This window comes from Symphalangus syndactylus, chromosome 3, assembly GCF_028878055.3.
Source record: "Symphalangus syndactylus isolate Jambi chromosome 3, NHGRI_mSymSyn1-v2.1_pri, whole genome shotgun sequence".
NCBI lineage: Eukaryota > Metazoa > Chordata > Mammalia > Primates > Hylobatidae > Symphalangus > Symphalangus syndactylus.
This window is the reverse complement of record NC_072425.2, coordinates 119,169,381-119,194,505: the sequence shown is the minus strand read 5'-3', so window position 1 is coordinate 119,194,505 and position 25,125 is coordinate 119,169,381. Positions and strand designations below refer to the sequence as shown.

Genomic DNA, 25,125 nt, shown 5'->3' with positions numbered 1-25,125 from the left:
AATACCTGAGACACGAGAAAGCAGCAGAATAAAACCAACTATGTCAAAATTAACAGAACTAAAAATCTGAGATACTCGCTTCAGAGTCAAATCTTAAAGAACCACTGGCTTTCAGTTATCGGCCCCCTTCTGCGTTAACGACTATACAAGGCATTAATATAGATTATGTTATTTTAAAATAGACTATGTCTTCTGTATGAAACTGGAGAGACAATAAACATCACCCATGTCCCAGTTTCTGTAAACGAGTAATGACTATTTTCCACATCAACTTTTACCAATGCATAAGCATTACTCCATGTGCTGTAATTACAGTGTCTCACTCACCTGAAGCCGAGTTCATCATATTCTGCTGCACTGGTGGACTGGTGGGGGCTGTAACGTTCATCTGGGACAGCATGGCCTTCCTGGGGTCCTGCCATGTTGTTGTCTGATCGATGTGACTAAGACAAAACAAACCACTGCATTAGGAAACAAATACCAGGTTCCAAAAACAATTCTTATCTTGTGGGCTCATAATCAAAGGGTGCCAAGCGAGCTCTGTAAAAGCATTAAGTCACGGCATCTCACTGCTCCCACCAGCCTCCCTTTGAAACAGACATTTTTCACCCTTAAATCACTCAACTTTCACCTCTTAGATCTTACAAGTGCAACATCTGAAAAAGTTATGCCTCGAATTTTAAGTGAAAAGAAATCATCTTCAACTAGTAAGATAATTATTACCCCTTCTAATGCAAAGATACAATGTAGTTTGTAAACTAAAAGAGTAACCATATCACTAAAACCCAAGATTCATAAGAAAATCATACACTTATTTTCTCCTAGAGATAAGAATGCCAAATAACATAATTTTTAGGCCTAAAACGCCTTTTTAAGATAAAACACCACAAAACCCCAAAAGTCGTCTTCTTATATACTCCAAAGCCAAAGCAGAACTTTAAACTTCCTCTGTAAGTTTTCATTTTCCCCTGTGGCTCCTGAACAACATGTTCTTACACAAAGCCCTTTGATATTTGCTGAATATTTTCTACGTAATTGTTAACTTACTGAGAAATACATGTATACATATAGATTTCTTAATCTATAAAGTTGGGAATTAAAACAGCTAAAGACCATGAAACGTAAGACTGCAAGGCATCCAGCACATTATCTGATATATAAACTTTCAAGAAGTACTAAGTTTTCTTGTAGCAAAGTTTCACTGTTTCAGTGAAAGAAAAACTAGATATATTATACAAATAAAACTACCTTAAAAAGTATTCTGCATTAATAGCCAGAAGTAATAAAAACCTTATATATAACCATCTCTTATCATTTATTATAGCAAGCATTTGAAAGCCAGTTAACATTTAATGATAGGGAATTGGTTAAATAAACATGGATATATATGATGGACTGTATGCAGCTGCTGAAAATGTTTTAGAAGAACATATAATATGAAAAATATTAATAATACAGTTTTAAAAAATAGGTTATAAAACAGTATGTATTGGACAAGGCTAATTGTTTAGTGTGTGTGTGTGTGTGTGTGTGCGCGCGCGTGTGCGTGTGTGTGTGTGTAGTGAAAGTATATAGAAAGACTTTGGGAGGCCGAGGCGGGAAGATCACAAGGTCAGGAGATCGAGACCATCCTGGCTAACACGGTGAAACTCTGTCTCTACTAAAAATACAAAAAAATTAGCTGGGCGTGGTGGCGGGTGCCTGTAGTCCCAGCTACTCGGGAAGCTGAGGCAGGAGAATGGCATGAACCTGAGAGACGGAGCTTGCAGTGAGCTGAGATCGGGCCACTGCACTACAGCCCAGACAACAGAGCTAGACTCCGTCTCAAAAAAAAAAAAAAAAAAGTATATAGAAAGAATTAACATAAAAATGTTTTAACAGTGTTTATTTCTGGATGGCCAAATCACTGTTTTTTTTGTGGCTGTTTTAAGTTTCAAATCTGAGTTCTCTCTTCTTTAATCATCCTATTGATAACCATGTAAATGGCAAAGAAATGACACTTTGTGCCATTAACTATCCTGAAATGGATCCAGACTGCTATCTCATCAATAATTATATCTTATCACTAATACACTAAGAAGGAATCACAGGCTCTAGCTAGAATGGGACTTAAATATTATTTATTAGAGATGGGAGAAGAATTTTTTTTTTTTTTTTTTTTTAAAGATAGCCTCACTCCATCACCCAGGCTGGAATGCAGTGGTGTGATCTCGGCTCACTACAACCTCCATCTCCTGCGTTCAAGCAATTCTCATGCCTCAGCCTTCCAAGTAGCTGTGACTATAGGTGTGTGCCACCACACTGGCTAACTTTTTTGTATTTTTAGTAGAGATGGAGTTTTACTATGTTGGCCAGGCTGGTCTTGAACTCCTGACCTAAAGTGATCCGCCCACCTCGGCCTCCCAAAGTGCTGGGATTACAGGTGTAAGCCACTGTGCCTGGCCTGGGAGAAAAAAAGATCTATGTCTCTTTAAGGAATAAAGATGCTATTGCCTAAATTTCCAACTATAAATACATGCACCTGGCCGGATGCAGTGGCTCACGCCTGTAATCCCAGCACTTTGGGAGGCTGAGCGGGTGAAACACGAAGCCAGGAGTTCGAGACCAGCCTGGCCAATATGGTGAAACCCCGTCTCCACTAAAAATACAAAAATTACCCAGGCATGGTGGTGCGTGCCTGTAATCCCAGCTTTTCAGGAGGCTGAAGCAGGAGAATTGCTTGAACACAGGAGGCAGAGGTTGCAGTGAATCGAGATCATGCCACTGCACTCCAGCCTAGATGACAGAGGGAGACTTTGTCTCGGACAAAAAAAAAAAAAAATACATGCACCCATTTAGACACCAAGGAAAATGTGGAATAAAATTAACTTTAGAATATTTTGTTTTCATTTATTCTGTAAGATTAAACTACGAAAAAGAAACGATGTTTTATCAATTTGCAACAGTATACAGTTGGCCCATGAAAATGCAAGAGTTAGGGGCACCAATCCTCCCATGCAGTCAAAAATCCACATGTAACTACTGATTCCCAAAACCTTAATTACTGACAGCCTACTGTTGACAGTCCATTATGTTGTATTTATGTACTATATTCTTACAATAAAGTAAATTAGAGAAAACAAAATGTTATTAAGAAAACCACAAAAGGCCAGGCATGGTGGCTCACACCTGTAATTCCAGCACATTGGGAGGCTGAAGCAGGTGAATTGAGCTTGGGAGTTCGAGATCAGCCTGGACAACACAGCAAAACCCATTTCTACACAAAATATAAAAAAATTAGCCAGGCATATGGTGCACACCTGTGGTCCCAGATACTTGGGAGGCTGAGGTGGGAGGACTGCTTGAGCCTAGGAGGTGGAGGTTACACAGTGGGCTGAGATCGCGCCACTGCACTCCAGCCTGGGCAACACAGTGAGATGCTGTTAGAACAGAACAGTTCAGAACAGTTCAGAACAGAACAGAACAGAACAGAACAGAACAGAACAGAACAAAACAGAACAGAACACCATGAAGAGAAAATGCATTCACAGTACTGTATTGTATCTGTCAATACCAATACTATTAAGTTTATATCCTTTGTTTACAAGATGAATTGTTTGTCTGAAATGGTGACAATCACAGCTACCTATCAAGCAATTCAACTTTTTCTTCTAATGTCAAGACTTTTCTCTGCTTCTCAGGGGTGTGTAAAAGTTTTGATAAATTTTAACTTTCATAATGAATTTATATATATTTTATGGTAGGAAATGATAAAAGAGACTACTGTCTACATATATTTTATGCATTCATGAGACATCTAAATTTTTCTTAATTTTTTTGATATTTCCAGGTTATGAAGTTTATCTGAATTTTTCCAAATTGTCACCAATCTCCAAAAAATGTTCCAATATATTTATTGAAAAAAATCCACATAAGTAGACCCATACAGGTCATAGCAATGTTGTTCAAGGGTCAACTGTACACACACAAAAAATCCTTCTTTTTAATCACAAGAACTCTATAAAAACACTGCATATCACGAAAGAACTGTTTTTGCTAAGACCAAACAAACTGCTTGCTAGGCTCACTCGTCCCCAGCCCCAGATACCTGCAATGGTACCTTCTCTTACCTCATTGTCTTCGCTCAAATGTCATGTTCTCGGTAAGGCCTTCGCTGGCCATATCATCTAAAATTCACCATACCCAAACTCCTAACTCCCTCTGCTTGGCTTTATTTTTGCTTGATAATATTTTACTTATTTCGTTTGCCTGTTTTCCCCAATGACAAAAACTCTAGGAAAACAGGGACTTTGTCCATTTTATCTACTACTATAGAGTCAATAACTGGAAGACTGCTCAACAAATATTTATCAAATGAATTACTAAAAAGAAAAAAAGCTCTTTTCTTTTGCCATAACAACAAACTTTCTCTAAACATCTTTGTAGCCTTACTGACTTTAGCAACACCTACCTTTTCAAAAAATGAAATTACAAATAAGGATTGTAGACCTACTAGGATTGGTAATATAGAAATAATTGGTGACACGGCCGGGCGCGGTGGCTCATGCCTGTAATCCCAGTACTTTGGGAGGCTGAGGCGGGCAGATCACGAGGTCAGGAGATCAAGACCATCCTGGCTAACACTGTGAAACCCCGTCTCTACTAAAAATACAAAAAAATTAGCCAGGTGGGGTGGCAGGCGCCTGTAGTCCCAGCTACTCGGGAGGCTGAGGCAGGAGAATAGCGAGAACCCAGGAGGCGGAACTTGCAGTGAGCCGAGATGGTGCCACTGCACTCCAGCCTGGGTGACAGAGCCAGACCCCGTCTCAAAAAAAAAAAAAAAAAAAAGAAATTATTGATGACACTGGTCAAGAGCCATTTTAGTGGAACAGTGAGAGTACAGTGAGTAGGAAGTAAAGAAGCAGACAAATTTAGTTGTGCACAGGAAATAAAAAGCTAACTAGACGGTTATGAGTTTTTGTTTTTTCAAGAGGAAGGGGTACAAGTGTTTAAATGTGAACACAGAGTAGCTGAAGATGTGCGAAGGGATTATTGATGGGGCACAGTCATCCTTCAGAGAGCAGGAAGGAATAGGATACAAGCATTGCTTCCACTGTAATAGGAGGTAAGAAAGCAAGCAAATAACTTCATTGGCTGGTGAAAGTTAAGCAAATTCTCGTATTACTGGCAACTGCAATGCCAGTTATGTGGTATTACCAGGAATATAAACACGTCTTATAGCTTCTGGCTCAGGAGTTCTTGTCACTCCATCTTACTGGTCTCAAAGTAGAAAACGGTTTTTCTAAAATGATAGTTTGCTACTAGCCGAGTAGAATTTTTACAGAGAATCCTTTTAAATGCTTTCTTTTTCAAATCATCTATTAAGACGAATCCAGAACTAGCACATAAACTCTGCTGTCAGAACAGAAAGCTACGCGTAATATACATAATACACAATGTTCATGATTTGTTAACTGATAGTACTGGTAAAGAGATAAACTGGTTATGGCAGTATTATGCTTACTATTTCTATGCCTGGAAGTTGGTGGTTTGAAGCTTAAAAAAATATGCTGGGCCAGGCGCAGTGGCTCACGCCTGTAATCCCAGCTCTTTGGGATGCCAAGGCGGGCGGACCACCTGAAGTTGGGAGTTCAAGACCAGCCTGACCAACATGGAGGAACCCTGTCTTTACTAAAAACACAGAATTAGCTGGGCGTGGTGGCACACGCCTGTAATCCCAGCTACTCGGGAGGCTGAGGCAGGAGAATCGCTTAAAACCAGGAGGTAGAGGTTGCGATGAGCCAAGATCACGCCATTGCACTCCAGCCTGGGCAACAAGAACAAAACTCTGTCTCAAAAAAAAAAAAAAAAAAAAAAAAAAAAAAATCCTTTATGTAAATCAGGTTTTGTCAGCTATACAAACTTAATATAGATTTTTGATTCTTTTGAAATGTCTGCTACATTTCTTGAGGCTACTCTTCCTCCAGGGGTAATCTTTTCCCCAACTGGCCCACAAAGCACCTAATTTCTATCCAACCTTTAAAGACCCAGAAGCCTCCTCCTTTTGGAAGCCGCCTCTGTGGAAAAGAAAAGTCAGGCAGACGTATATTACAATCCCAGCTCTGCCAATGACAATCTGGATTGTGTGGGCAATTTTTATCAATCTGCTCTACCTTCAATAAAGTGGGACTGATTTATTTATTTACTTTTCAGGGTTTAGGTAATTAAATTCAGTAACATATATAAAAGCAACCAGGACTGTGACTCCTGGTACACAAAAAGCCCTCAAATATTTCATTCTGTTGCTACCCCAATATTTAAAATAGGAAAAACTTCATGGTGAATGGGCCAAGAATATGTTTTGTTAAAAATTAGATAAGAGTTCAGTTAAGTGAAGATGACAGGTCTAGTTTAAGAGCTTTAATAGGAGTTTGGTTTTCACCGGTAAGTAATGAAGAGATGCAGTAGGTAGACGCCACAGGTTTGAAGGCAAGGAACAGAAATGATAAAAATGTTTCTGGACCATTACTTCAACCTGCAGAGAGCTATCAGCTTAGAGAAAGAATGAACTAGAAGCCTGGGCATGTGAACGGGGACCATCCTGCTGCAGGCCGAGCACTGCGCCCTGGGTACCTGCTGGCTGGCTGGGCTTTGAGGACCTGTGCGGCACTGCAACCTGTCAATAAACACCTCGCCAGCAAAAACAAAAACAAAACAAACAAAAAAAAACACAGAGAGAGACAGAGAATGAACTAGAAAAGGAACTCAGCAAGTGTAGACATACTGGCTCCTAGGGGAAGAGGAACAACATAATAATTTGGAAATAAAATAAAAATCTCACCCCTATAACCAAATGCTGCAAAATATTAATTGCTAAAAACCTTTCCATACAATCAATTTTTACTTAAGCCATAAGATAGTCAGCTCTGTCAATATAAACCAAAGCAAAGAATAAACAATATTTCTTAAGTATTAGCCAAAGCTCATCCTAGTAAATTCTAAGACACTTCAAATTCTTGGTTGAGTGTTTTATTTTCAAATGCTGAATCTATAACCCTTATTTAAGGAACACTGAACAACATAATCAAAATGGGTTTCATAGTAATGAAAACACTGATGACTTTCTTATACCTATCTTCAAAGTTTAGGATTATAATTTTATAATGCTAATTTGTGAAAGCACTAGTAGGAGGTTAGCGCTCATGTAGGTTAGTAAATAACTAAAAACAATATACTAAGAAAGAGATTAACATTGATACTGATACTGTGATAAGGTTTGGAAACTTCAAAGAATGGATACTATCAATTCTTTCATACCCCTGCTACTCAAGAGTGTGGGCCATGGGCCAGCAGCACTGAGCACACCCAAGAGCTAGTTAAAACTGCAGAACCTCAGGCTCCACCCAACCCACTGATGAACAATCTATAGCTTAATGAGATCCTCTGTATGTTCGTTAAAGTTTAAGAAGCACTGCCTTAGATACTACTTTGAGATTTGATCACCTACATTGTTTTAAGAATGACATATGCCTGAAGGGTAAATATTTTGTGTCCATGATAAAGCAAAACCACTAATCTGAGGAGTTACGCATCCTCTGAAACTCTCGATTTGTAAAATGATTCCATCTTGGTTAAAATCTAGAACTAGTATCAGTAGAATGAAGCTGTTTTTAAACTTAAACCTAACTATATTGTATCTTTTGTCCTCTTTTCATAATCTGTTTTTGAAAATATGTTTCTTCTAAACTAAAAAACTTGTAAAACCGATTTTTCACAAAATCCCAGGAGTGTAATCTTCAGTTGTTTGTACCTGTGCACAGCTACCTAACAAACTGGTTCCTTCCAAGTGTGCTAAGATTTCGTGATGTCAGATGGCACAAATTAGGCGTTAGGAATTTAATACAATCTACGAACGTTATAAATAGAAGCTTTTATGGACACTCCTAATACCATAATTAGAAACTTTAAAAAAAATGCAGCTGTCAAGTGTTTAAGCCCCTAACACACCTTTAAGACTGTCTTCATTGTGTTGTAAGGGGAAAAGAGAAAAAAACCCAAACATGCACTTTTGATGATAGTGACCTGCTCAGACACTGAATTTTTTTTGATAAAAGTGAACAAAGATAACATGACAAAAATGTGCTTTATGTGCCCAAAAGAGACATTTGGACAACCAAGTCACCCACTTCCCTGAAGAAAAGTGAGAAAACTTGAACTTAAATATATGTAAGACCTCACAAAGCCTAATATCTAATGAGAAATCAAGTGACCAACTAAAGAATCTTTTTTTATTAAGAAAAATTGACTTTTAGTAAACAATAAGATTAAAACTGGAAAACCAGGAATAATACAAAATGGTGTGAAGAATGTTTTAAGCTATTAATATTGTTGTCAGGGCCTCAAAATACTATGATGGCAGTACTGGGAGTGGGCAGTCAGCCCGGATTTACTGCTCACTTATCAAGCCCATGTTTGTTGTGCAAGTGTTATAGAGTCACATGCTAGAGGCTGTTCCCAAGCTAGCTAAACCTCCACGCTTAATTGACTCTAGGAACAATGACACATTGTTCAATCTAATCCTTCCATGAGCCACAGTTCCTAAACCACAACTATATGCTTTTTATATTTGTATATGTCCACGGTGGACTATTTCTGGAACCTCAAAAATTCAGTGATTATGCATATACTGTATTTCCTTGATATGCATGAGAAGACTTAAACATTTTGCCTCTATGATAATACGGTTTCTGCACTACAGGAAACCAGAATCTTAAATTGAATTTTAAATAATTAAGCTATCACTGAAGGCTGTTAATGAGTTAAAATTATTAACAAGTATGAGCAGAAATACATAAAAGCAAACATGACCATTTATTATAAGTCTACAAACTGTACACCACACTATAATCTGACCCTATAGCTTTAGGTTTGATAAAATTAACATTTGCCCGTAAGCATGAAACCAATTTAAACACAACTTAACCATGTTGACAAATAAAAAAAGTGACATGCTGACATGTTTATATATAATACATCTCCCCTGAGAAATGATTATTCCCTAAGGAAGGGGTAAGGATGGCCCAGCCGTGAGAATAATGCCGAAGCTCAAATGGAGGCTTCCTGAAGCAAACACAGTTCTCTCCATCTTGATTCCAAATGGCGTTTACCTGAAGTTATGTTCAGCAAAATTGAACATCTTTTCCTAATGCCACAGTGACTGAGAATATTCCTCCCAAAAGTTCAAAAATTGTATTTGTCCTGATTTCATGATACAGAAAATTGACAGATGTCATTAGAGCATGAATTGAAAACAAAGACTAGAATTCCAATGATAAGGTCCACCTAGCTCTTTTCGTAATAATTATCTTATGGGGAAAAGGGAAAAAAAGAGAAATGGCAGAACTAAAAATAAAAAAATATTTTAAAACAGCCCTGAGAAATTTTAGTTACAGAAAGTCTGCTGTAAATGTTTTTCAAAATGTGGTTCCCAAACAACCTGCATCAAAATTAGCAGGGGAGACTTATTAGCACGTGGGTATTTTTACGAATAACAATAGTTATTTCAGGAAAATAATTGACCTAGCAATTTTACATGTTTTTTCATAATCTCAGATCTTTACATACAATAAGACATTTATTTACCCAAAAGAGCCAAAATAGCAATTCAACCTCTTCAAAAGATGGTTGGTGGTTTTCTCATATTCTACTGTTTTGCTTAAACTGACATTCCTGAGCAAATACTATTTTAAATGGAACTACTACATGTCAGATGTCAAAAAGAAGTGAACTTTCTTATACAGGTTACAGACATTGGCAGTATTATCTTTTCATTTATAACTGTCAGTCTAGGCACAGAATAAAAAAAAGAAAACTGAAGATGAAACAAATGTGATGGGTACCAACTCTGACCTCATTTGTCATGACATGTCTTAGGAGTAATGCCCTCAACCAAGGACTAGGAAGGAAGACAGGTTTAGGCAGTCAAACAAAGTTATAATCAGCATTCTGTGGCCACATCAGACACCAGTGGCTTCCAATAAGGATCTGTTCAGTCGGCTGGCTCATACGACTACAGTGAGGGAATCTAGTTACAAATCTGGAACCACATTTACTGTATATTTATGGTTACATTCAAATTTTCAACTGTTAACAACATAACAGGGCTTCAGCCACCCAAAATATTAATACAACACAAGTCTAGGGAAACATTTCCCAAAGGGTAAATCACCAGGAAGACAGTCAGGAAAATCCACACTAAACACTTCTTTTTTTTTTTTTTTTTTTTTTTTGAGACAGAGTCTTGCTCTGTCGCCCAGGCTGGAGTGCAGTGGCACGATCTCGGCTCACTGCAAGCTCCGCCTCCCGGGTTTACGCCATTCTCCTGCCTCAGCCTCTCCGAGTAGCTGGGACTACAGGCGCCCGCCACCACGCCTGGCTAATTTTTTGTATTTTTAGTAGAGACGGGGTTTCACCATGGTCTCGATCTCCTGACCTTGTGATCCGCCCGCCTCGGCCTCCCAAAGTGCTGGGATTACAAGAGTGAGCCACCGTGCCCAGCCCACACTAAACACTTCTTAGCAAAGTGGGCAAATGGTCTTCATCAAAATAAAGTGTATATGGAACTTGTAACATAAACTGCTGACACCACCCACTCCTCCTCCAGCCATTTTGATGAAAATAATACAAACAGTCAAGGAAACTTCTGTGTTCTTTACCACTTACTTTTAACAAGTTTGGTAACACTACACTACAGAATGTCTTCAATCATCTAAAAAGATTCATATTGTAAATTAGCAAAATAACTTGGGGAGGGACCTCAAAACATAAAACAATTTAACTGTTACATATTCTATACATAATGTATGTCAAATAATGAGATGGTTTCTATACAAATAGATACTAAGTACAGTCTTACTTAGTCTTAACTACTCATTAAATGATACAAAAAATCTATTTTACTTTGATGTTTCATTATTCATTAGATGTCATTTTTAGGACATGTTATTTAGGTAACTTTGAAACTTTGGTAATGCCTTCCAGGGCCTTCTACAATCAGAAAAGAGGGCAGGACAGTGGTAGAAAGGAACTAGATTTATTTAAGTTGGGAGTTAGGTTACCCAATCTCAGTGAAGTAATTTGACTTTTCTGAACCTCTGCTTTAGCAGCTGTGATATATAATAGGCCACCATTAAACAGGACCAAATACTTCACCTATTGATTGCCTATTGTGTTGTGCAAAACAAAGTATGTTATCCATATAACCAGTTTTAAAGTAAATAAAATAATATCTGATGTCAACACTGTTCAGTCTTTTGGCTCACATGTCTGCTGTGAGGGAATCATACTTAGCTACAAACCTGAAACCATATCCATTGCGTATTTATGGCAACATTCAAGTTTTCAACTGTTAGTAACACATCGGGTGTTAAATTACCAATAAGTAACAAATTAATTTAAAGTAAGTAAGGGAACCCTTGCTTAAAGAAAGGTTACTGGTGATAATAATAAATTAATGAATAAATTTTACATGTAAGACTATGACAGATATTAAGGTGGTTTACCAGATCTGTGGATTTTGTATGTGGCAAAACAGTGGTGGGATTCTTTCAATCATGGCCAAAAATTCCTGCAATAGTCACCCATCATTCTTCCATCCATTAATATCTCTTTGTATGATTATAACATGCTGTGTTTTTCTCTGTATGTATGTATATACACACATACATATATAGACACACACATATATACACACACACATATATACACACACATGCATGTGTAATTTTTTTAAAAGAAAATAAATGCTAGACACATACAAATCAAGCTTACAGGACTGGCTTACTTAGAAGAGTCAGTAGTCTTTCAATACCAAATTATAAATACAGATTACATTCTCCCTTCTGTCTCCTCTGAATTTAACATGTTTACAGAGAGAAAGCAAGAGAACACAGTGTGGTATAATCATATAAAGATATTTTAAATTCCCTAGTTCACCAGAATCAGAACATTTGTTCAGGATGAAAACTAGGATTCAACTTGCTTTCTGTTAAGTTGTAACTGAAATGTGATCCTGTCAGTGAAAATACAGCTTTCTTCTTTGAACCTCTCAAGTTAAATGACTATGAAATTCCATTATACTATGAAATATATTATCACCTTTTTGAGGGGGATTTTTATGGATATTGGTAGAAAATGTTACTAATAGTCACAGTCATGGTCATTAAAAAGAAATTAATAAAAAGGTTATACTGTAAATATTAAGTTAACATGATCACTTAGAGACTGCCTCAATCTATGAGACCCATGCTAGCAGGCTGGATCTTTAGTGTTACATGAGGATTACACAGAGGGTGGCTTCACAGGTTTCTAGGTCTTACGGATTTTTTTCTTTTTTTTAAGAGTTCCTCTGTATGGAGAGGAATATTCTTCTAGTCTCCCATTAAGATGTCAGATGTCAAATGCCTAGCAGCTCACTAAGAACAAACTCAAGCTCTCGGAGTCTAAAAGGTTAGTAAAAAGGCTGTTTACTAAATTGGAAGAAAGATAATTGAGTACAGCAAATATATTAGGAGTTTCACTGAAATTCTTTTCAAAATACTTCCAATTACTAAAAAGATTAATAATTACTGAGAAAGGTTCCAGAAGCAGGAACTCAATTTGGTTATCCACAGAACTCACTTCACTGAATTTCTAATTCACATATAATAAACACATAGAAAATAACTGATACTTTAATGCTGTATCAGAAAACACTCTTGCATTTTAAGGTGAGAAGACTGACATAACTAAGAATTATAAAAGAAAGATGATTTGTCTGCTATCTTTTATAAAAAGAAGACAAAGTTCTATACATGTAAGAGTTTTCGTAAAATGTTTTGTCCACTACAACTGTGGCGGGGAGGAGCAGTTGTAGAGTGGGCAGTGACTTTAACCATCTGTGAATCACTCATATCTGTGATACTGTGGAAAATTTTGGTCACTGTTGCTCAAGACTGACATGTAACTGCTACACAAAAGATGAACTATGAAAATGGCTTCAGGGATGGAACAAAGACTAGGCCTAACTGGAATTGGAACACCTCAGTCTATAAAGATGAAGTCCACGTGCAGATGTGATTAAAATCTAAGAGAAAAGGAAAATTTGAAAGTTCTCAAAATATAAAAAACACTTCACACCTGAAAGGAAACTTCAGCCATAGATCACTATGTCATGTCTCCATGCCCTTGTTCACATAGTATCTCCGCCTTCAATTCCTTTCCCATCCCCACTCCTCTCCTGTCCAGTCTTTGAGGACAGCTCAAATTCCGCTCTTGGGAAGGTTTCCCTGAGCTCTCTCAGCCTTCACACAGCAGCTAACAGATCCAATGCTCCTCTCCTGTATTTTTGAGGAAAAACCCAGAATACATATATTTCCAAGAAAGGCTAAGTTTCCCTTTAATTTCCCAAAGACAGCACAAGTTACTTCTACTAATTGAAGCAAACACTAAAATATATTCAGATTACTCAGTTATGTTCCAGGCATAATCTGAATCTTTTGAAACAACAGTTTAACCTTTTGAATGGCTTCATTTGGTGATTAAGCAAATAAAAATAATAGAATTGCGAAATCGAAGGGCAAACTTACACAGAAGAATACAATGTTAGAAGGAAACTTGGAGACCACCTGACCAACTGTTTCATTTTATACACAAAGAAATGGACATTTAATTAAGGGCCCACAATAAGACTAAAACTCGTATTTTCAGACTCACAGAGTAGCCTGGCTTTCCCTAGACAAAACCCAGACTTACCTCTTAAATCAAAGAGGCTAATCTACAGAGGCCAGAGTGAAAGTTGCATGGCCACTGCCTTACCTGTCACCTCCCCAACAACTGCTAACTTCGGGGTCACTGGTAGAAGCAGCATCTACGATTACTTTCAGGTCAATGACTCAGAGGTTGAGAAACAACTCACTACAAAGCTGTTTCATCAGCATCTTACAGACAGCTTTTCATTAGCCAGGTGAGAAATGGTTACTGAAGACTATATGTGAACCAGATTGAATACAATAGTTCACTCATCCAGGACATCAATGAAGACGGTATACACCAAAAGTTCCTTCACAGATAAGTGAAAGGACCTCTTCATTTGGACTCCCAGGTGTTTGGCATTTCCTATTAACTACTGTTTCTAATTTGCTGTCTTAAGTTATGGGGAAAATATCTGGCAGTTACACTGAAGCCTCTTCTGTTTATTCCTGGACACACAGCTGTGTTCAATAAGGTTGTCTGGCCTCAGTTAAGTGAGCTGTGACACACAGCTTATGGGATGAGTGCTCCTCTTACCCTTGTAGCCCAATCCTCCCTCACTCCGTACATAATTAAAACTCATAATGGTCACTCAACCAGGCCTGAGGTGATGGCACTAATGGGTGGCAGAGGCAGAACTAGAATTCAAGTCTCCTGTCAATCAGCTTCTCTCTCCACAATCCCAACCCTCTCCATACCACCAAAAAACCACACTAAACCTAAGCCAAACAATATTATCTGAGCTACAGTTTGTCTAAAGCACTTACTAAACACTTACTAAGTGCCAAGTACTGCTGACATCAAAATGAGTAACACATAATCCCTGACCTGGAGGAGCTTATCTTCTAGTGGGAAAGATCCATAAAGATACAACTTGAATATAAAATGACAGAGGTTAGAAATGAATATAAAATGATCTATAAATGAATATAAAATGATAGAGGATAGAAAAAGGTTTAGGGTGTTTATGGAAAGGTTCTTGGTACAACCTAGCGATACAGAGGAGGACACATAAAGGTGACAGCCTCTGAAGGCAGTGCTGAATAATCTATAAAATTAGCCAGCTGGAGAGACTGGAGAAGCATTCTTGAAAGAGAGGCAAGGGGAAACCATGGGCTAAATTACAGAGGTGTGATTTCTGTACCACTTAAATGAGAGAACCCAAGTACATTTCAACTAAACCCCACTGGCTGAAAAAGGGCTTAACATGATTCTAGCAACCAAATATGTCTCCAGACATAGCCAAATGTACCCAGGAAGAAAAGGGACAAAATCATCCCTTATTGAGAAGTACTATTCTAGTCTTAAGAATAAAGACCATGTTCAGCTGGGCACGGTGGCTGACGCCTGTAATCCCAGCACTTTGGGAGGCTGAGGTGGACAAACCACGGGGTCAGGCATTCGAGACCAGCCTGGCCAACATGGTGAAACCCCATCTCTACTAAAAATACAATAATTAGTTCGGCATGGTGGTGCACACCTGTAATCCTAGCTACTCAGGAAGGTGAGGCAGGAGAATCACTTGAACCTAGGAGGCAGAGACTGCAGTGAGCCAAGATTGTGCCAATGCACTCCAGTATGAGTGACAGAGCAAGACTCTGTCTCCAAAAAACAAAACAAAAAAAAAACTATTTGTGTGTATGTTTTCATTGAAATAAGATTTGCATGTGTAAAAATTTTTTGACAAGGTTCTATTAATATTCTTAATATGACTTAATATATTTTTAACATGTTTTAAGGTTTAAAGCATAAATTAAGCCAACACACATTTTTTTAAGTTACTGCAAGCCATACACAATTCTATAGACATGTGGGGGCTAAAAAATGAGTAGTACAAGATACAACCCCTACACTCGAGGATGTCATTTAAAGGGAGAAAAAGATTTGGGTGAAACCATTAGATAATCAAATACATTATATAATGCGGGCTTAACTTGGTAACTGAACTATTTGCTAATAGATTTTATATCTCAACAATTTGCTATGTAAGATAACTAAGCACTTCGTCATCACTTTAAAATCTCCCAGGGCCGGGCGCGGTGGCTCACGCTTGTAATCCCAGCACTCTGGGAGGCCGAGGCGGGCGGATCACGAGGTCAGGAGATCGAGACCACGGTGAAACCCTGTCTCTACTAAAAATACAAAAAAAAATTAGCCGGGCGTGGTGGCGGGCGCCTGTAGTCCCAGCTACTCGGAGAGGCTGAGGCAGGAGAATGGCGTGAACCCGGGAGGCGGAGCTTGCAGTGAGCCGAGATCGCGCCACTGCACTCCAGCCTGGGTGACAGAGCGAGACTGCGTCTCAAAAAAAATAAAAAAATAAAAAAATAAAAAAAAAAATCTCCCAAGACACTGACTGGCAATACTTTACTTGGCCAAAGATCAGAACATTCTGAAACTTCTTGGTTGGCAGACAAAAGACAAGGGATGCTAAAATGATACTTCTAATTTCTGTGTAAAGTAGTAAGCAGGCTGGGCGCAGTGGCTCACACCTGTAATCCCAGCACTTTGGGAGGCCGAGGTGAGAGGATCACGTGAGCTCAGGAGTTCAAGACCAGCCTGGCCAACATGGTAAAACCCCATCTCTGGTAAAAATACAAAATTAGCCAGGCGTGGTGGCACATGCCTGTAATCCCAGCTAATCAGGAGGCTGAGGCAGGAGAATCGCTTGAATCCAGTAGACGGAGGTTGCAATGAGCCGAGACAGCACCACTGCACTCCATCCTGGGCCACAGAGCAAGACCCTGTCTCAAAAAAAAAAAAAAAAAAAAAAGCACACTACTCAAAATCTCTTTTTTAGCAAATATCAATAGAGCAGTGGAAAGACATGCTCCAGTCATCTATATTTCTTCATATATGCAATTAATTAATGAATGTTCCTGAGCAACAACTTGGGCAAAGTCATCATGCCAGGTGATGTGAGGTACAGAATAAGGGAGATCCAGTCTCCAACTGGAGTCCAAAGTTGTAACAGAACAAGAAAGAGGAGGAAAATAAATTTAATCTTTTATGTAACTGAAAACAAAAGTATTCATCATTCCTTTCCCAAACAAATTCTTCCTACTTTTCCATGATCACAAAAGCAATATTAAGTTATTTACATATCATTTCTGTTTTTACTTTCTATACTCAGCAATAACAAGTTTGGTCAATCATTTCACATATACTTTAAAAGACTTAAACTATACTCCCTGCCTCACAAGCCACTTCCATGTAAGTTGCTAGGCCAGCTTCCCTTAAACATAATTGATGTTAGTCTTTCCCCTCCCTTGACAATAAATCTGCCTTCCTCTTTCATCCATCTCCTGGCTTAACATTCATTTTGAACCCTTTATCTCACCAGCTTCTTTTCTCTCTTGAAGGTATCCTATCAATTTCCAATCCAGTATACATATGATACCCATCTTATTTCATCTCCCTGTACAAACCATGTCTCTTCCTTCTCTTATCCTACAGCTTCTTCAAAGCCTGGCTCTAAAACATGCCTGTTCAGGAAGTTGTAGATTGACTCCAATGGCTGGTGATCTCCTATCTAAATGTGCTCAGGTTACATAGCATTAATATATCTTCAATTTGTTGCTTTATAGGAACAATTTCAAGATTTCCTCCAAATCCTCCAGTATGGCGTTTTGCCCAGAAATGTCACTTTAATAAGCAAAAGGAACTCATATTTCAAACTGTAACTAACAAAAACTACATAGCAACACATGAAGAGGTAAAAGATATCAGAACACCATACAAAGCAGTAAAAAAGTAATATTTTAATAGGCTCTATCATATGCAGCTAGTGGAACAACAAATAGTTATAACTGTACTAGAGAACTGTCTGGCAATATTCAAAGATTATAAACAGTCTGAAAATATACAGCCAATATGTTATCAATGGGTTATGAGATCATTTATTTGTTCTTTTGGCTTTTATATATTTTCAAACATTTCCTCCTATATTAAATCTCTACATGTGCAATAAAAAGCATAATTTGTATATGTTCTTAAAAGTAGATTGATATAATGACCAAGAACAGACAGAAGGTGAGGAAAGGCATTTCAGATACTGATGTCTTGTCCAGGGAACAGTAAGATAAATACTATCTTAAAAATATATTGAATAAATACTTTATGATTCTAGTGCTGTATGGCTACCCCCAAGTTGACACCAATACTGAGTATCATGAACTCTCATGGGATCCTTAAACTAGGCACATTAACGCCATCCAAAAACCATCAGTGCGTAGCACACGTTAAGTACACGGGATTTATTGAACTGAGTGAACCACCACTAAACCATGTAAGTCTTTGTTATAGCTCTTGTTTTTTTCAGTACTTGTCTATTACACAAGATTTCTCAGATAAACTTAATCCAAAGCTTCTCTTTTTGCAGAAACACAAGTGTCATAAATGTACACTTATTTCAGCTTTCAAACCAATGATCTTCTTAGGCTCCCCCAAAGCCTTGAAACTACGTGTTTATAGACAAGTCAGATGTTTACTTGCGGCTTAGAGATCAAAGCTGCAATCTCTTACAAGTCAACTAAGAAACACCAAAGTTTCCTAATTTTAAGCATGCTCTATTAATTTCATGTTATGAAACTGGCTAGAATTTTAAAACAGAGTAAAAGCATTCAAAATTCTTAAGTGTCTAATATAGACTACTCTGTATTAATTATTCTAAATAACCAAGGATAGTCATAAAGTTAACACAAAGCTAGAAAATTCAAAGATGCTTTCAAAATCCTTTCTAAAACTTTAACTTCCACAATATACTCCAATAATTTCTAAAATCTACATACCAGACGTTTTCTTCTCCTTTTACATTACTATCATTCTAGTATCTCTAATATGCCAGTTTTCAAAGCCCGTGGTATAGATGGCAGAGAAATAGTGTGGTTAATATTAAGTAATATGTACATGGTTACGAAATGTTTAGTAAAAGCTGTTGAAAATAATTAAAATACGTAAGCAAAGGACAGCTAATGACCTAGTTTTAAGATAACTTAATGGTGGAATAAAAAAATGGTGGAGAAAAAAGATTTCCTAAAAACCCCAAAAATAAAAATAATGTCACAGAGGCTCTGCCTGTGTAGAAGCCATCCTCAGGGGTGGAAATTCAATGCTGAAACGGACTCTGTCTGTACTTCTTGTTCAGTAAGTTGGTCATATTATTTAATCTTTGAACTTCTTTTCCTCATCTATAAATAGGGATAATGTGCACCTGCCTTAAAGGCATAAAAGGTGCTCAATGTTAGTTCATTTCCACCAGAGTCTGGATTTATTTCAGCAATTAAATTTAATAATTTCAAAAGTAGAGAAGACTAGAAAGATCATCTTATTAGCCCTCAAACTCCAGCATGTACATGTAGAAATTTACTATAATATGTTTATCTCTTCATAGTATCAGAATAGAGACTAGAATTTACATCTAAAGATGACTACTGGAGTGTTCTGGCATACTACACTATAAATCCTCATGCGGCTATAATGAGGATTACATTAAAAAATGCAGCTAAAGCACAAAGCGCAGACCTGGTTAAATAAACATTCAAATACATTTTAGTATATAATAGTGGTTACGTGGACTTTGGTGCCAGATTAACAGAGCTAGAATTCTAAGTGTGCCACTTATTAGTTCTACGATTTTGGCTGAACTGTACCCTAGCTTTCTCAGAAATAAAATAGAGATAACAGAGTTACTGTGAAGACTCACTGAGTTACTCCAGATAAAGGAATTAAAGCAGTGACTAGCACGCAATAAGGACTCTCTGAATGCTAGTCATTATTGTTATTGTTGATAGATTTCAGAACAAATCATGCCCTTGAAATTCCCCTGAATATAGTAAAAGCCAGATACAGTATTTTAATTCCGTTTAGCAACATTTGAGCATAAATTATTAGTTGTCATGCTGGAAGAGGAATTAGAGATATGGACCCAAGAATGCAAGTTCCAGAAGCAGGGCAAGCACAGAATCTCAATTCTCCACCAGAATGGAAGTCTTGTTTAATCAAAACTAATATCGCATGAATTATAAGAAGTACCCTAATTTCAGAGGTTAAAATGTAAAAAATAGACATATTAGAGTTGAGAAAATGTTATAGGAATAAAAATGAGTAAAGTAATGCTACAAAAGTTGGGATGAGAGGGGTTCAAATGTTATTAGTACGAGCTACAGGAAAAAGATTGTGACACATTTGAGTTAGAGCTGAGCCTTAAACGATAAAGTAAAAATGAGGGGTGTGTAAGACCTTCTCAGGGTAAGTAGCCGAAGTAGTAAGAGCATGTACAATGCTACCAATGCATGCATGAATATACAACACGTAGAAGAGGTGCATCTCTTCAGTGCACCCAATTGGTGGTGTCTCACGGGCAGGGAGAGAGTAGTGAGGAGAAGAGGTGGCAGATGCAGATGAGGCTAGAGGCCGGGTGTGGTGACTCACGCTTGTAACCCTTGCCCTTTGGGAGGTCTAGGTGTGAGGATTGCTTGGGGCCAACAGTTCAAGACTAACCTAGCCAACATAGTGACACCCTGTCTCTATTTGTCTTATTAAAAAAGAGGGAGGGAGAGATGAGGCTAGAAAGGTGATACAGGGCCAGGTTATGGACCTTAATCTGTAGGTCGTTGTTCTATGACTTGTCCAAGTACATTACTTTTATGTAATTTAACTAACTAAACTGATTCCTTGACATACTGACTTAACTAACTTGACCTAAGTGAATTTTGATCAAATGATCTACCTTTACTATCTGGGTCAAGGAAGAGGGCTTCTCTTTTAGTCTCTCTGGCAGACGGCAGCTTCAAAGCCACTTTTGTCCTGATAGACTTCAAGACAGTCAGGAATCAAAACACTGCAAACACTGGAAAGTCCAATGAGCAAAATGAGTGAGCAAAGGAGTAAGGAAAGTAGAAATATATATAAGGCATCTTGGATGTGAGAACAGGAATACTGAATTTATGAAGTATTATTAATCCTGTCCATAAGATGAAAACTTGTGAAGCTCACTATGTTCTGATTTTGAACAGTTCAAACTAATAGGTTATAAAATACAGTCACATTTTACATTTACTGCCTCACAAATAATCTAATTCTTTGTCCTAATAACGTCTTTACCTTCCATTTTCTTCTCAGTTCAATATTTATAGTTTATAGAACTTAAGTTTCCAAGAAACTTCTATGGGGCAGGAGCAGAGGCAGGTCATACATATCAGTGGTATTTCTGATATACCAGAATTCCTTCATGAACTCTTTAAAGAAATTATTCACATTGTACCTCTCTTTATCCCTACAAAGAAATACTTGCTTGGCCACTCAAAACACAATTGGTGAGATTCTAACCAATTACTGGAGAACACCAAAAACACTGAGCTGAACTCCAATCATTAGGCAGAGCACTTCTATTCTTAGGAAAAGGAAGGGTTTGGTTCAGTTGGCAACAGTCCTGGCCTCTGGATCAAGAGGTCACAGTCTCACATTTCACATATGAACTCCGATTTACAACTCTTGCTAATACTCCTGCAGAATAATTCAAGAGGCATTAAATGACAGCCTTACCAAAAACCAAGTATCCAGTAAAACTTCAAACCCAGAAATACAATACAGAAACAAATTTGACATACGAATCCTTCTTTTAAACAAAAGACTCTGTGCTCAGAAATAGCTGAGAGGGAGGGAAGGAGAAGGAGAGAGAGAGACAGAATGAGTGTGTGTGTGTGAGCATGAGTGTGTGTGTGTGTGTGTTTTTTTTTTTGGCCAAAGGTAGGATAAATGAATTATATTGCATAACTACATCGACACGTTTTTAAACAGTAACCTATTCCAAAAAGGGTAAGGCAACATTTGCAATATTAAAAGTAAGCTTCTGGTCTCTAAATATTTCTATTAAATAATTTAACTTCATGCTAGGCTGGTGGGCTAAAAATATAGAAAAAATTCTTGCAGAAATGAGATGCCATATCAAGTGATTTCATGTGAACAATCTACAAGCACACAACTCAGACAGGGTGGCACCAAGTGATTAACAGCCCTTTACAAAAATAGATAAATAATGTTGCAATACATGAGCTCTCATCTGAAATACTAGGCTGAATTCCTGAAAGCAGAAGCTTATTCTGCTCTTTAAAAATATGCATCCTAGAAAAATCAATAAGCCACATTACAAATTCATACAACAGGTGACTTACTTTAAATACCAGAGGTTCTAAAATGGCATAAGGTAACTTTCTTTACATAAAATTATTTTTTTTTCTCCAAGTTAAATAATACAATTGAATATGTACTTTACTCCTATGGGAATAATTTGGCCCTAAGATCATGACAAGAACTATATAACCTGAACTAATTCTGCACATAGTTGAGAAAATATTACTGGGATTTCTCTATGTATATAGGTATAAATGATCGTTTCTACAATGCCAATAATTTTCACTTTTCATTAAACATGGGTTTCTCTGGTATCACTACTTTCAGTGCTCAATCAGCTATGCTTATGGACTCTTGATCACAGCTCTGGAGCCAGAAAGCACCCTGGAGGTCATCCTGTCTCTTCTCAGGCTGGACTGCCAATGCTGGAATGCCCTCTACAAATACCTGTCAGCCTCTACATTTGCTTAGTTTTCTTTACACGTCTTTATGATGAAGGCCACTTTATCTTAATCAGGTACTATGAAAGAAATCATTCCTATTGCTTATCATTCCCAGAAGTGGGAAATTCCAAGCAGGACAGTTCCATTAAGGAGGTTATGTCAATTTGAATTTGCTACTGTTTTCACAGTTATCATACAAAAACTGAGCAACACAAGCATAAATGAAATCTTTTATCAACTTCTAACTCAATATGTAAGTACTAACAAGTAATGTGTTCGATTAAAACACTGGTTTTCAGATAAGACAAGATGGCTATGTAGCCTTCCTTTCATGCCTACACTATGTGATCTGCTGTTAGCAATAGTCAGGTAATAAAGGGGAACATATATATAGCCCTTTACAGTTTATGTGGTAGTAGTATCACACATTATCACACATACATAAAATAATCAAGGAAACTTGAGGGTTGGGGCAGAGATGGGGGGTGTGCTGGCCAATGTTGGTGAACATTTCCACATCTGTACAATGAGGGTCCACCCATCTCATGGCTTGATGGATGTATTTGATGATATGAAAAAGTATATACCAATCATATCTTGAATCTGAAAATTTTCCAGTTCATTCAACAACTATTTGGTAAGTGGATGGATACATCAGAATCACCTGGTGAGCTTTTGCATCAGTACTTAATTCTTCCTTATTGATGCCACTTCTTTTAAGGAATATAGCAAGTGACCCAGTTTAATTCAACAAGTATTTACTGATCACCAAATGAGTAGTATGCCATATAAGACACTACAGAAAACACAATATAAGTCTATATTTCTCTTAACCTATGCCAAAACTTGTTGAAGGACAAAAACAAAAAAACAAAAAAGGAAACCTTTTAACGGTTGCAGAGAGGCAGCCATAGGGTCACAGAAACTGCTCCTGCTTTGGAGTGACACAGACCTGGATGGGTGAACCTGTTTAAGTTACTTCACCTCTTCAAAGCAGACCCCCAATTTATAAAACAGATAACTATGAAGAGGATTAAAAGAGGTAACACATGGTAAGAGACTACATCTAAGTATTTAAGATACAGTTGCTCTCACTTTAAAGCAGTAATATCAAATGCAGGACATAAAACAAATGTTATATGCTCAAAATGAAGTTCCTTTAATATTCAATTACTAAAAAAGTTTGAAAATACCTTATTAGCCACAAATCGTTCTTTGAAATTAAATCTAAGTATAAATTATTACCCTATTCATAAAATAAAAAAAAAATCCTAAGTTTTACTTGACAATCCAAACAATCTAAAACTAAAACTGATTGTAAAGAACAAATTCTGAAAGCTATGGAAAGTGACACACACAAAACTTCTGAGTTGTACTTGACAATCAAAACAGTCTAAAACTAAAACTGTCAAGAATAGATTCTCAAAGCTATGGAAAGTGTCTGGCTATGCCATGGCTCTGACATCAATGAATAGCTCTTCCCTCAGAAGGCTGAAGACAGCCCTTTTTTGGCTCTCAGGAACGGTGACTGCCTCAGTCTTCATGCTAAGAGAGAAGTACAAATCAGAAACAGCTGCAAGTTAAAATGTCAAACTTCTTTAATTTCTTTTCCACAGTTTGACAGATAATAAACAATTTGTGATATGTTAGTATTTTCTCAAACAGGACAAATATTGCTTAAAATTACTTTGCATTCTTACCAAAACTACAACCAAAAACTAATCATTGATTCTTTCTCTAGAAAGGTTGGCCTTCTCTTTTTCAGCCCTAAATATCAACTCCCTCTTAATTTCTACCTAAATTCTATAATGTCACTGTTAGAGCTTTTATTCTTCATTTTCCTCCAAAGTATCAGTTAAGTCACAGTAAGAAAAATCCTTCTGAAAATACTCCTCCTATTGCCAACATTACTAAGTCTTCTGGATTAATGGTAACATTTATATATTAAACTTACTATACTTTACATGAAAAACACTGCAAATACAATGTTATCACACTAGAAAATACTTATATATAGACTTGGGAACTCACAGGAAATCTATTGAATTTCACAGCATTTTAGAGCTGCAAAAGTTCTTACGAATCACATATTCCAATCCCCGAATTTTAAAAATGAGGAAAACAATGCTCCAGAATTCAGTCAGTAAATCAGCTGGCACACCACGTTCTCAAATATCTATTGCATACCAGACACACTATGCTAAGTGCATAAGACACAATGGTGAGTCCAATGGGCCTTACCACATCTAGTGGAGGAGAATAAGCAATCAGGCAGCTAAAATTCAAATGAGAGGAAATTTTTTTTAACCAAATGTAGAAATACTAAAATTACATGTTGTTATAAAACCATCACAGATAAAGCAAAGTCAACAAAAGGATTCAACATAGAATAAAATCCTATTCTATCTATTCTTATCCATCTTTCAAATACAACCAAAGACCAAACTTCTCGAAGAATTCCAACACAGAAGTAAGTCTCTCTTTTTTTCCTCCCTGAGTTCCTAAGCTACATTACTTAGGGCTTACCACATTGTTTAGCGCCAACTAGGTATTTTTTCATGCCACTTCTTACCGTTGTACCCACCTTGCCTCCTAACTGAGGACAGGGACTACATTGCTCTCAATCCTTGTCCCATACCTCTGAGCATGGTGCTGAAGCTTTATAAAGACACCAAAACAGATAAAAATAAGTCAATGCTTCTGAAATGACTAGGAACATGAAAATGGTTCTCAACTTCTTTTTGGTGAGCATTCATATTGTGCTGCATCACTATGCTAGGCACAC

The 25,125-nt window shown here is 37.4% G+C and overlaps 1 protein-coding gene across 12 annotated transcripts in view; it reads right to left on the bottom strand.

Moving 5' to 3' along the window:
- YAP1 (Yes1 associated transcriptional regulator) overlaps positions 1–25,125 on the bottom strand; it is a 124,959-nt gene that overhangs the window by 68,240 nt on the left and 31,594 nt on the right. For all 12 annotated transcript variants that reach the window (XM_055272894.1, XM_055272898.1, XM_055272896.1 and 9 more), the window contains exon 3: positions 328–443. In XM_055272894.1, the coding sequence (XP_055128869.1) occupies positions 328–443 (116 nt within the window). The remainder of the gene's footprint in view (positions 1–327; positions 444–25,125) is intronic.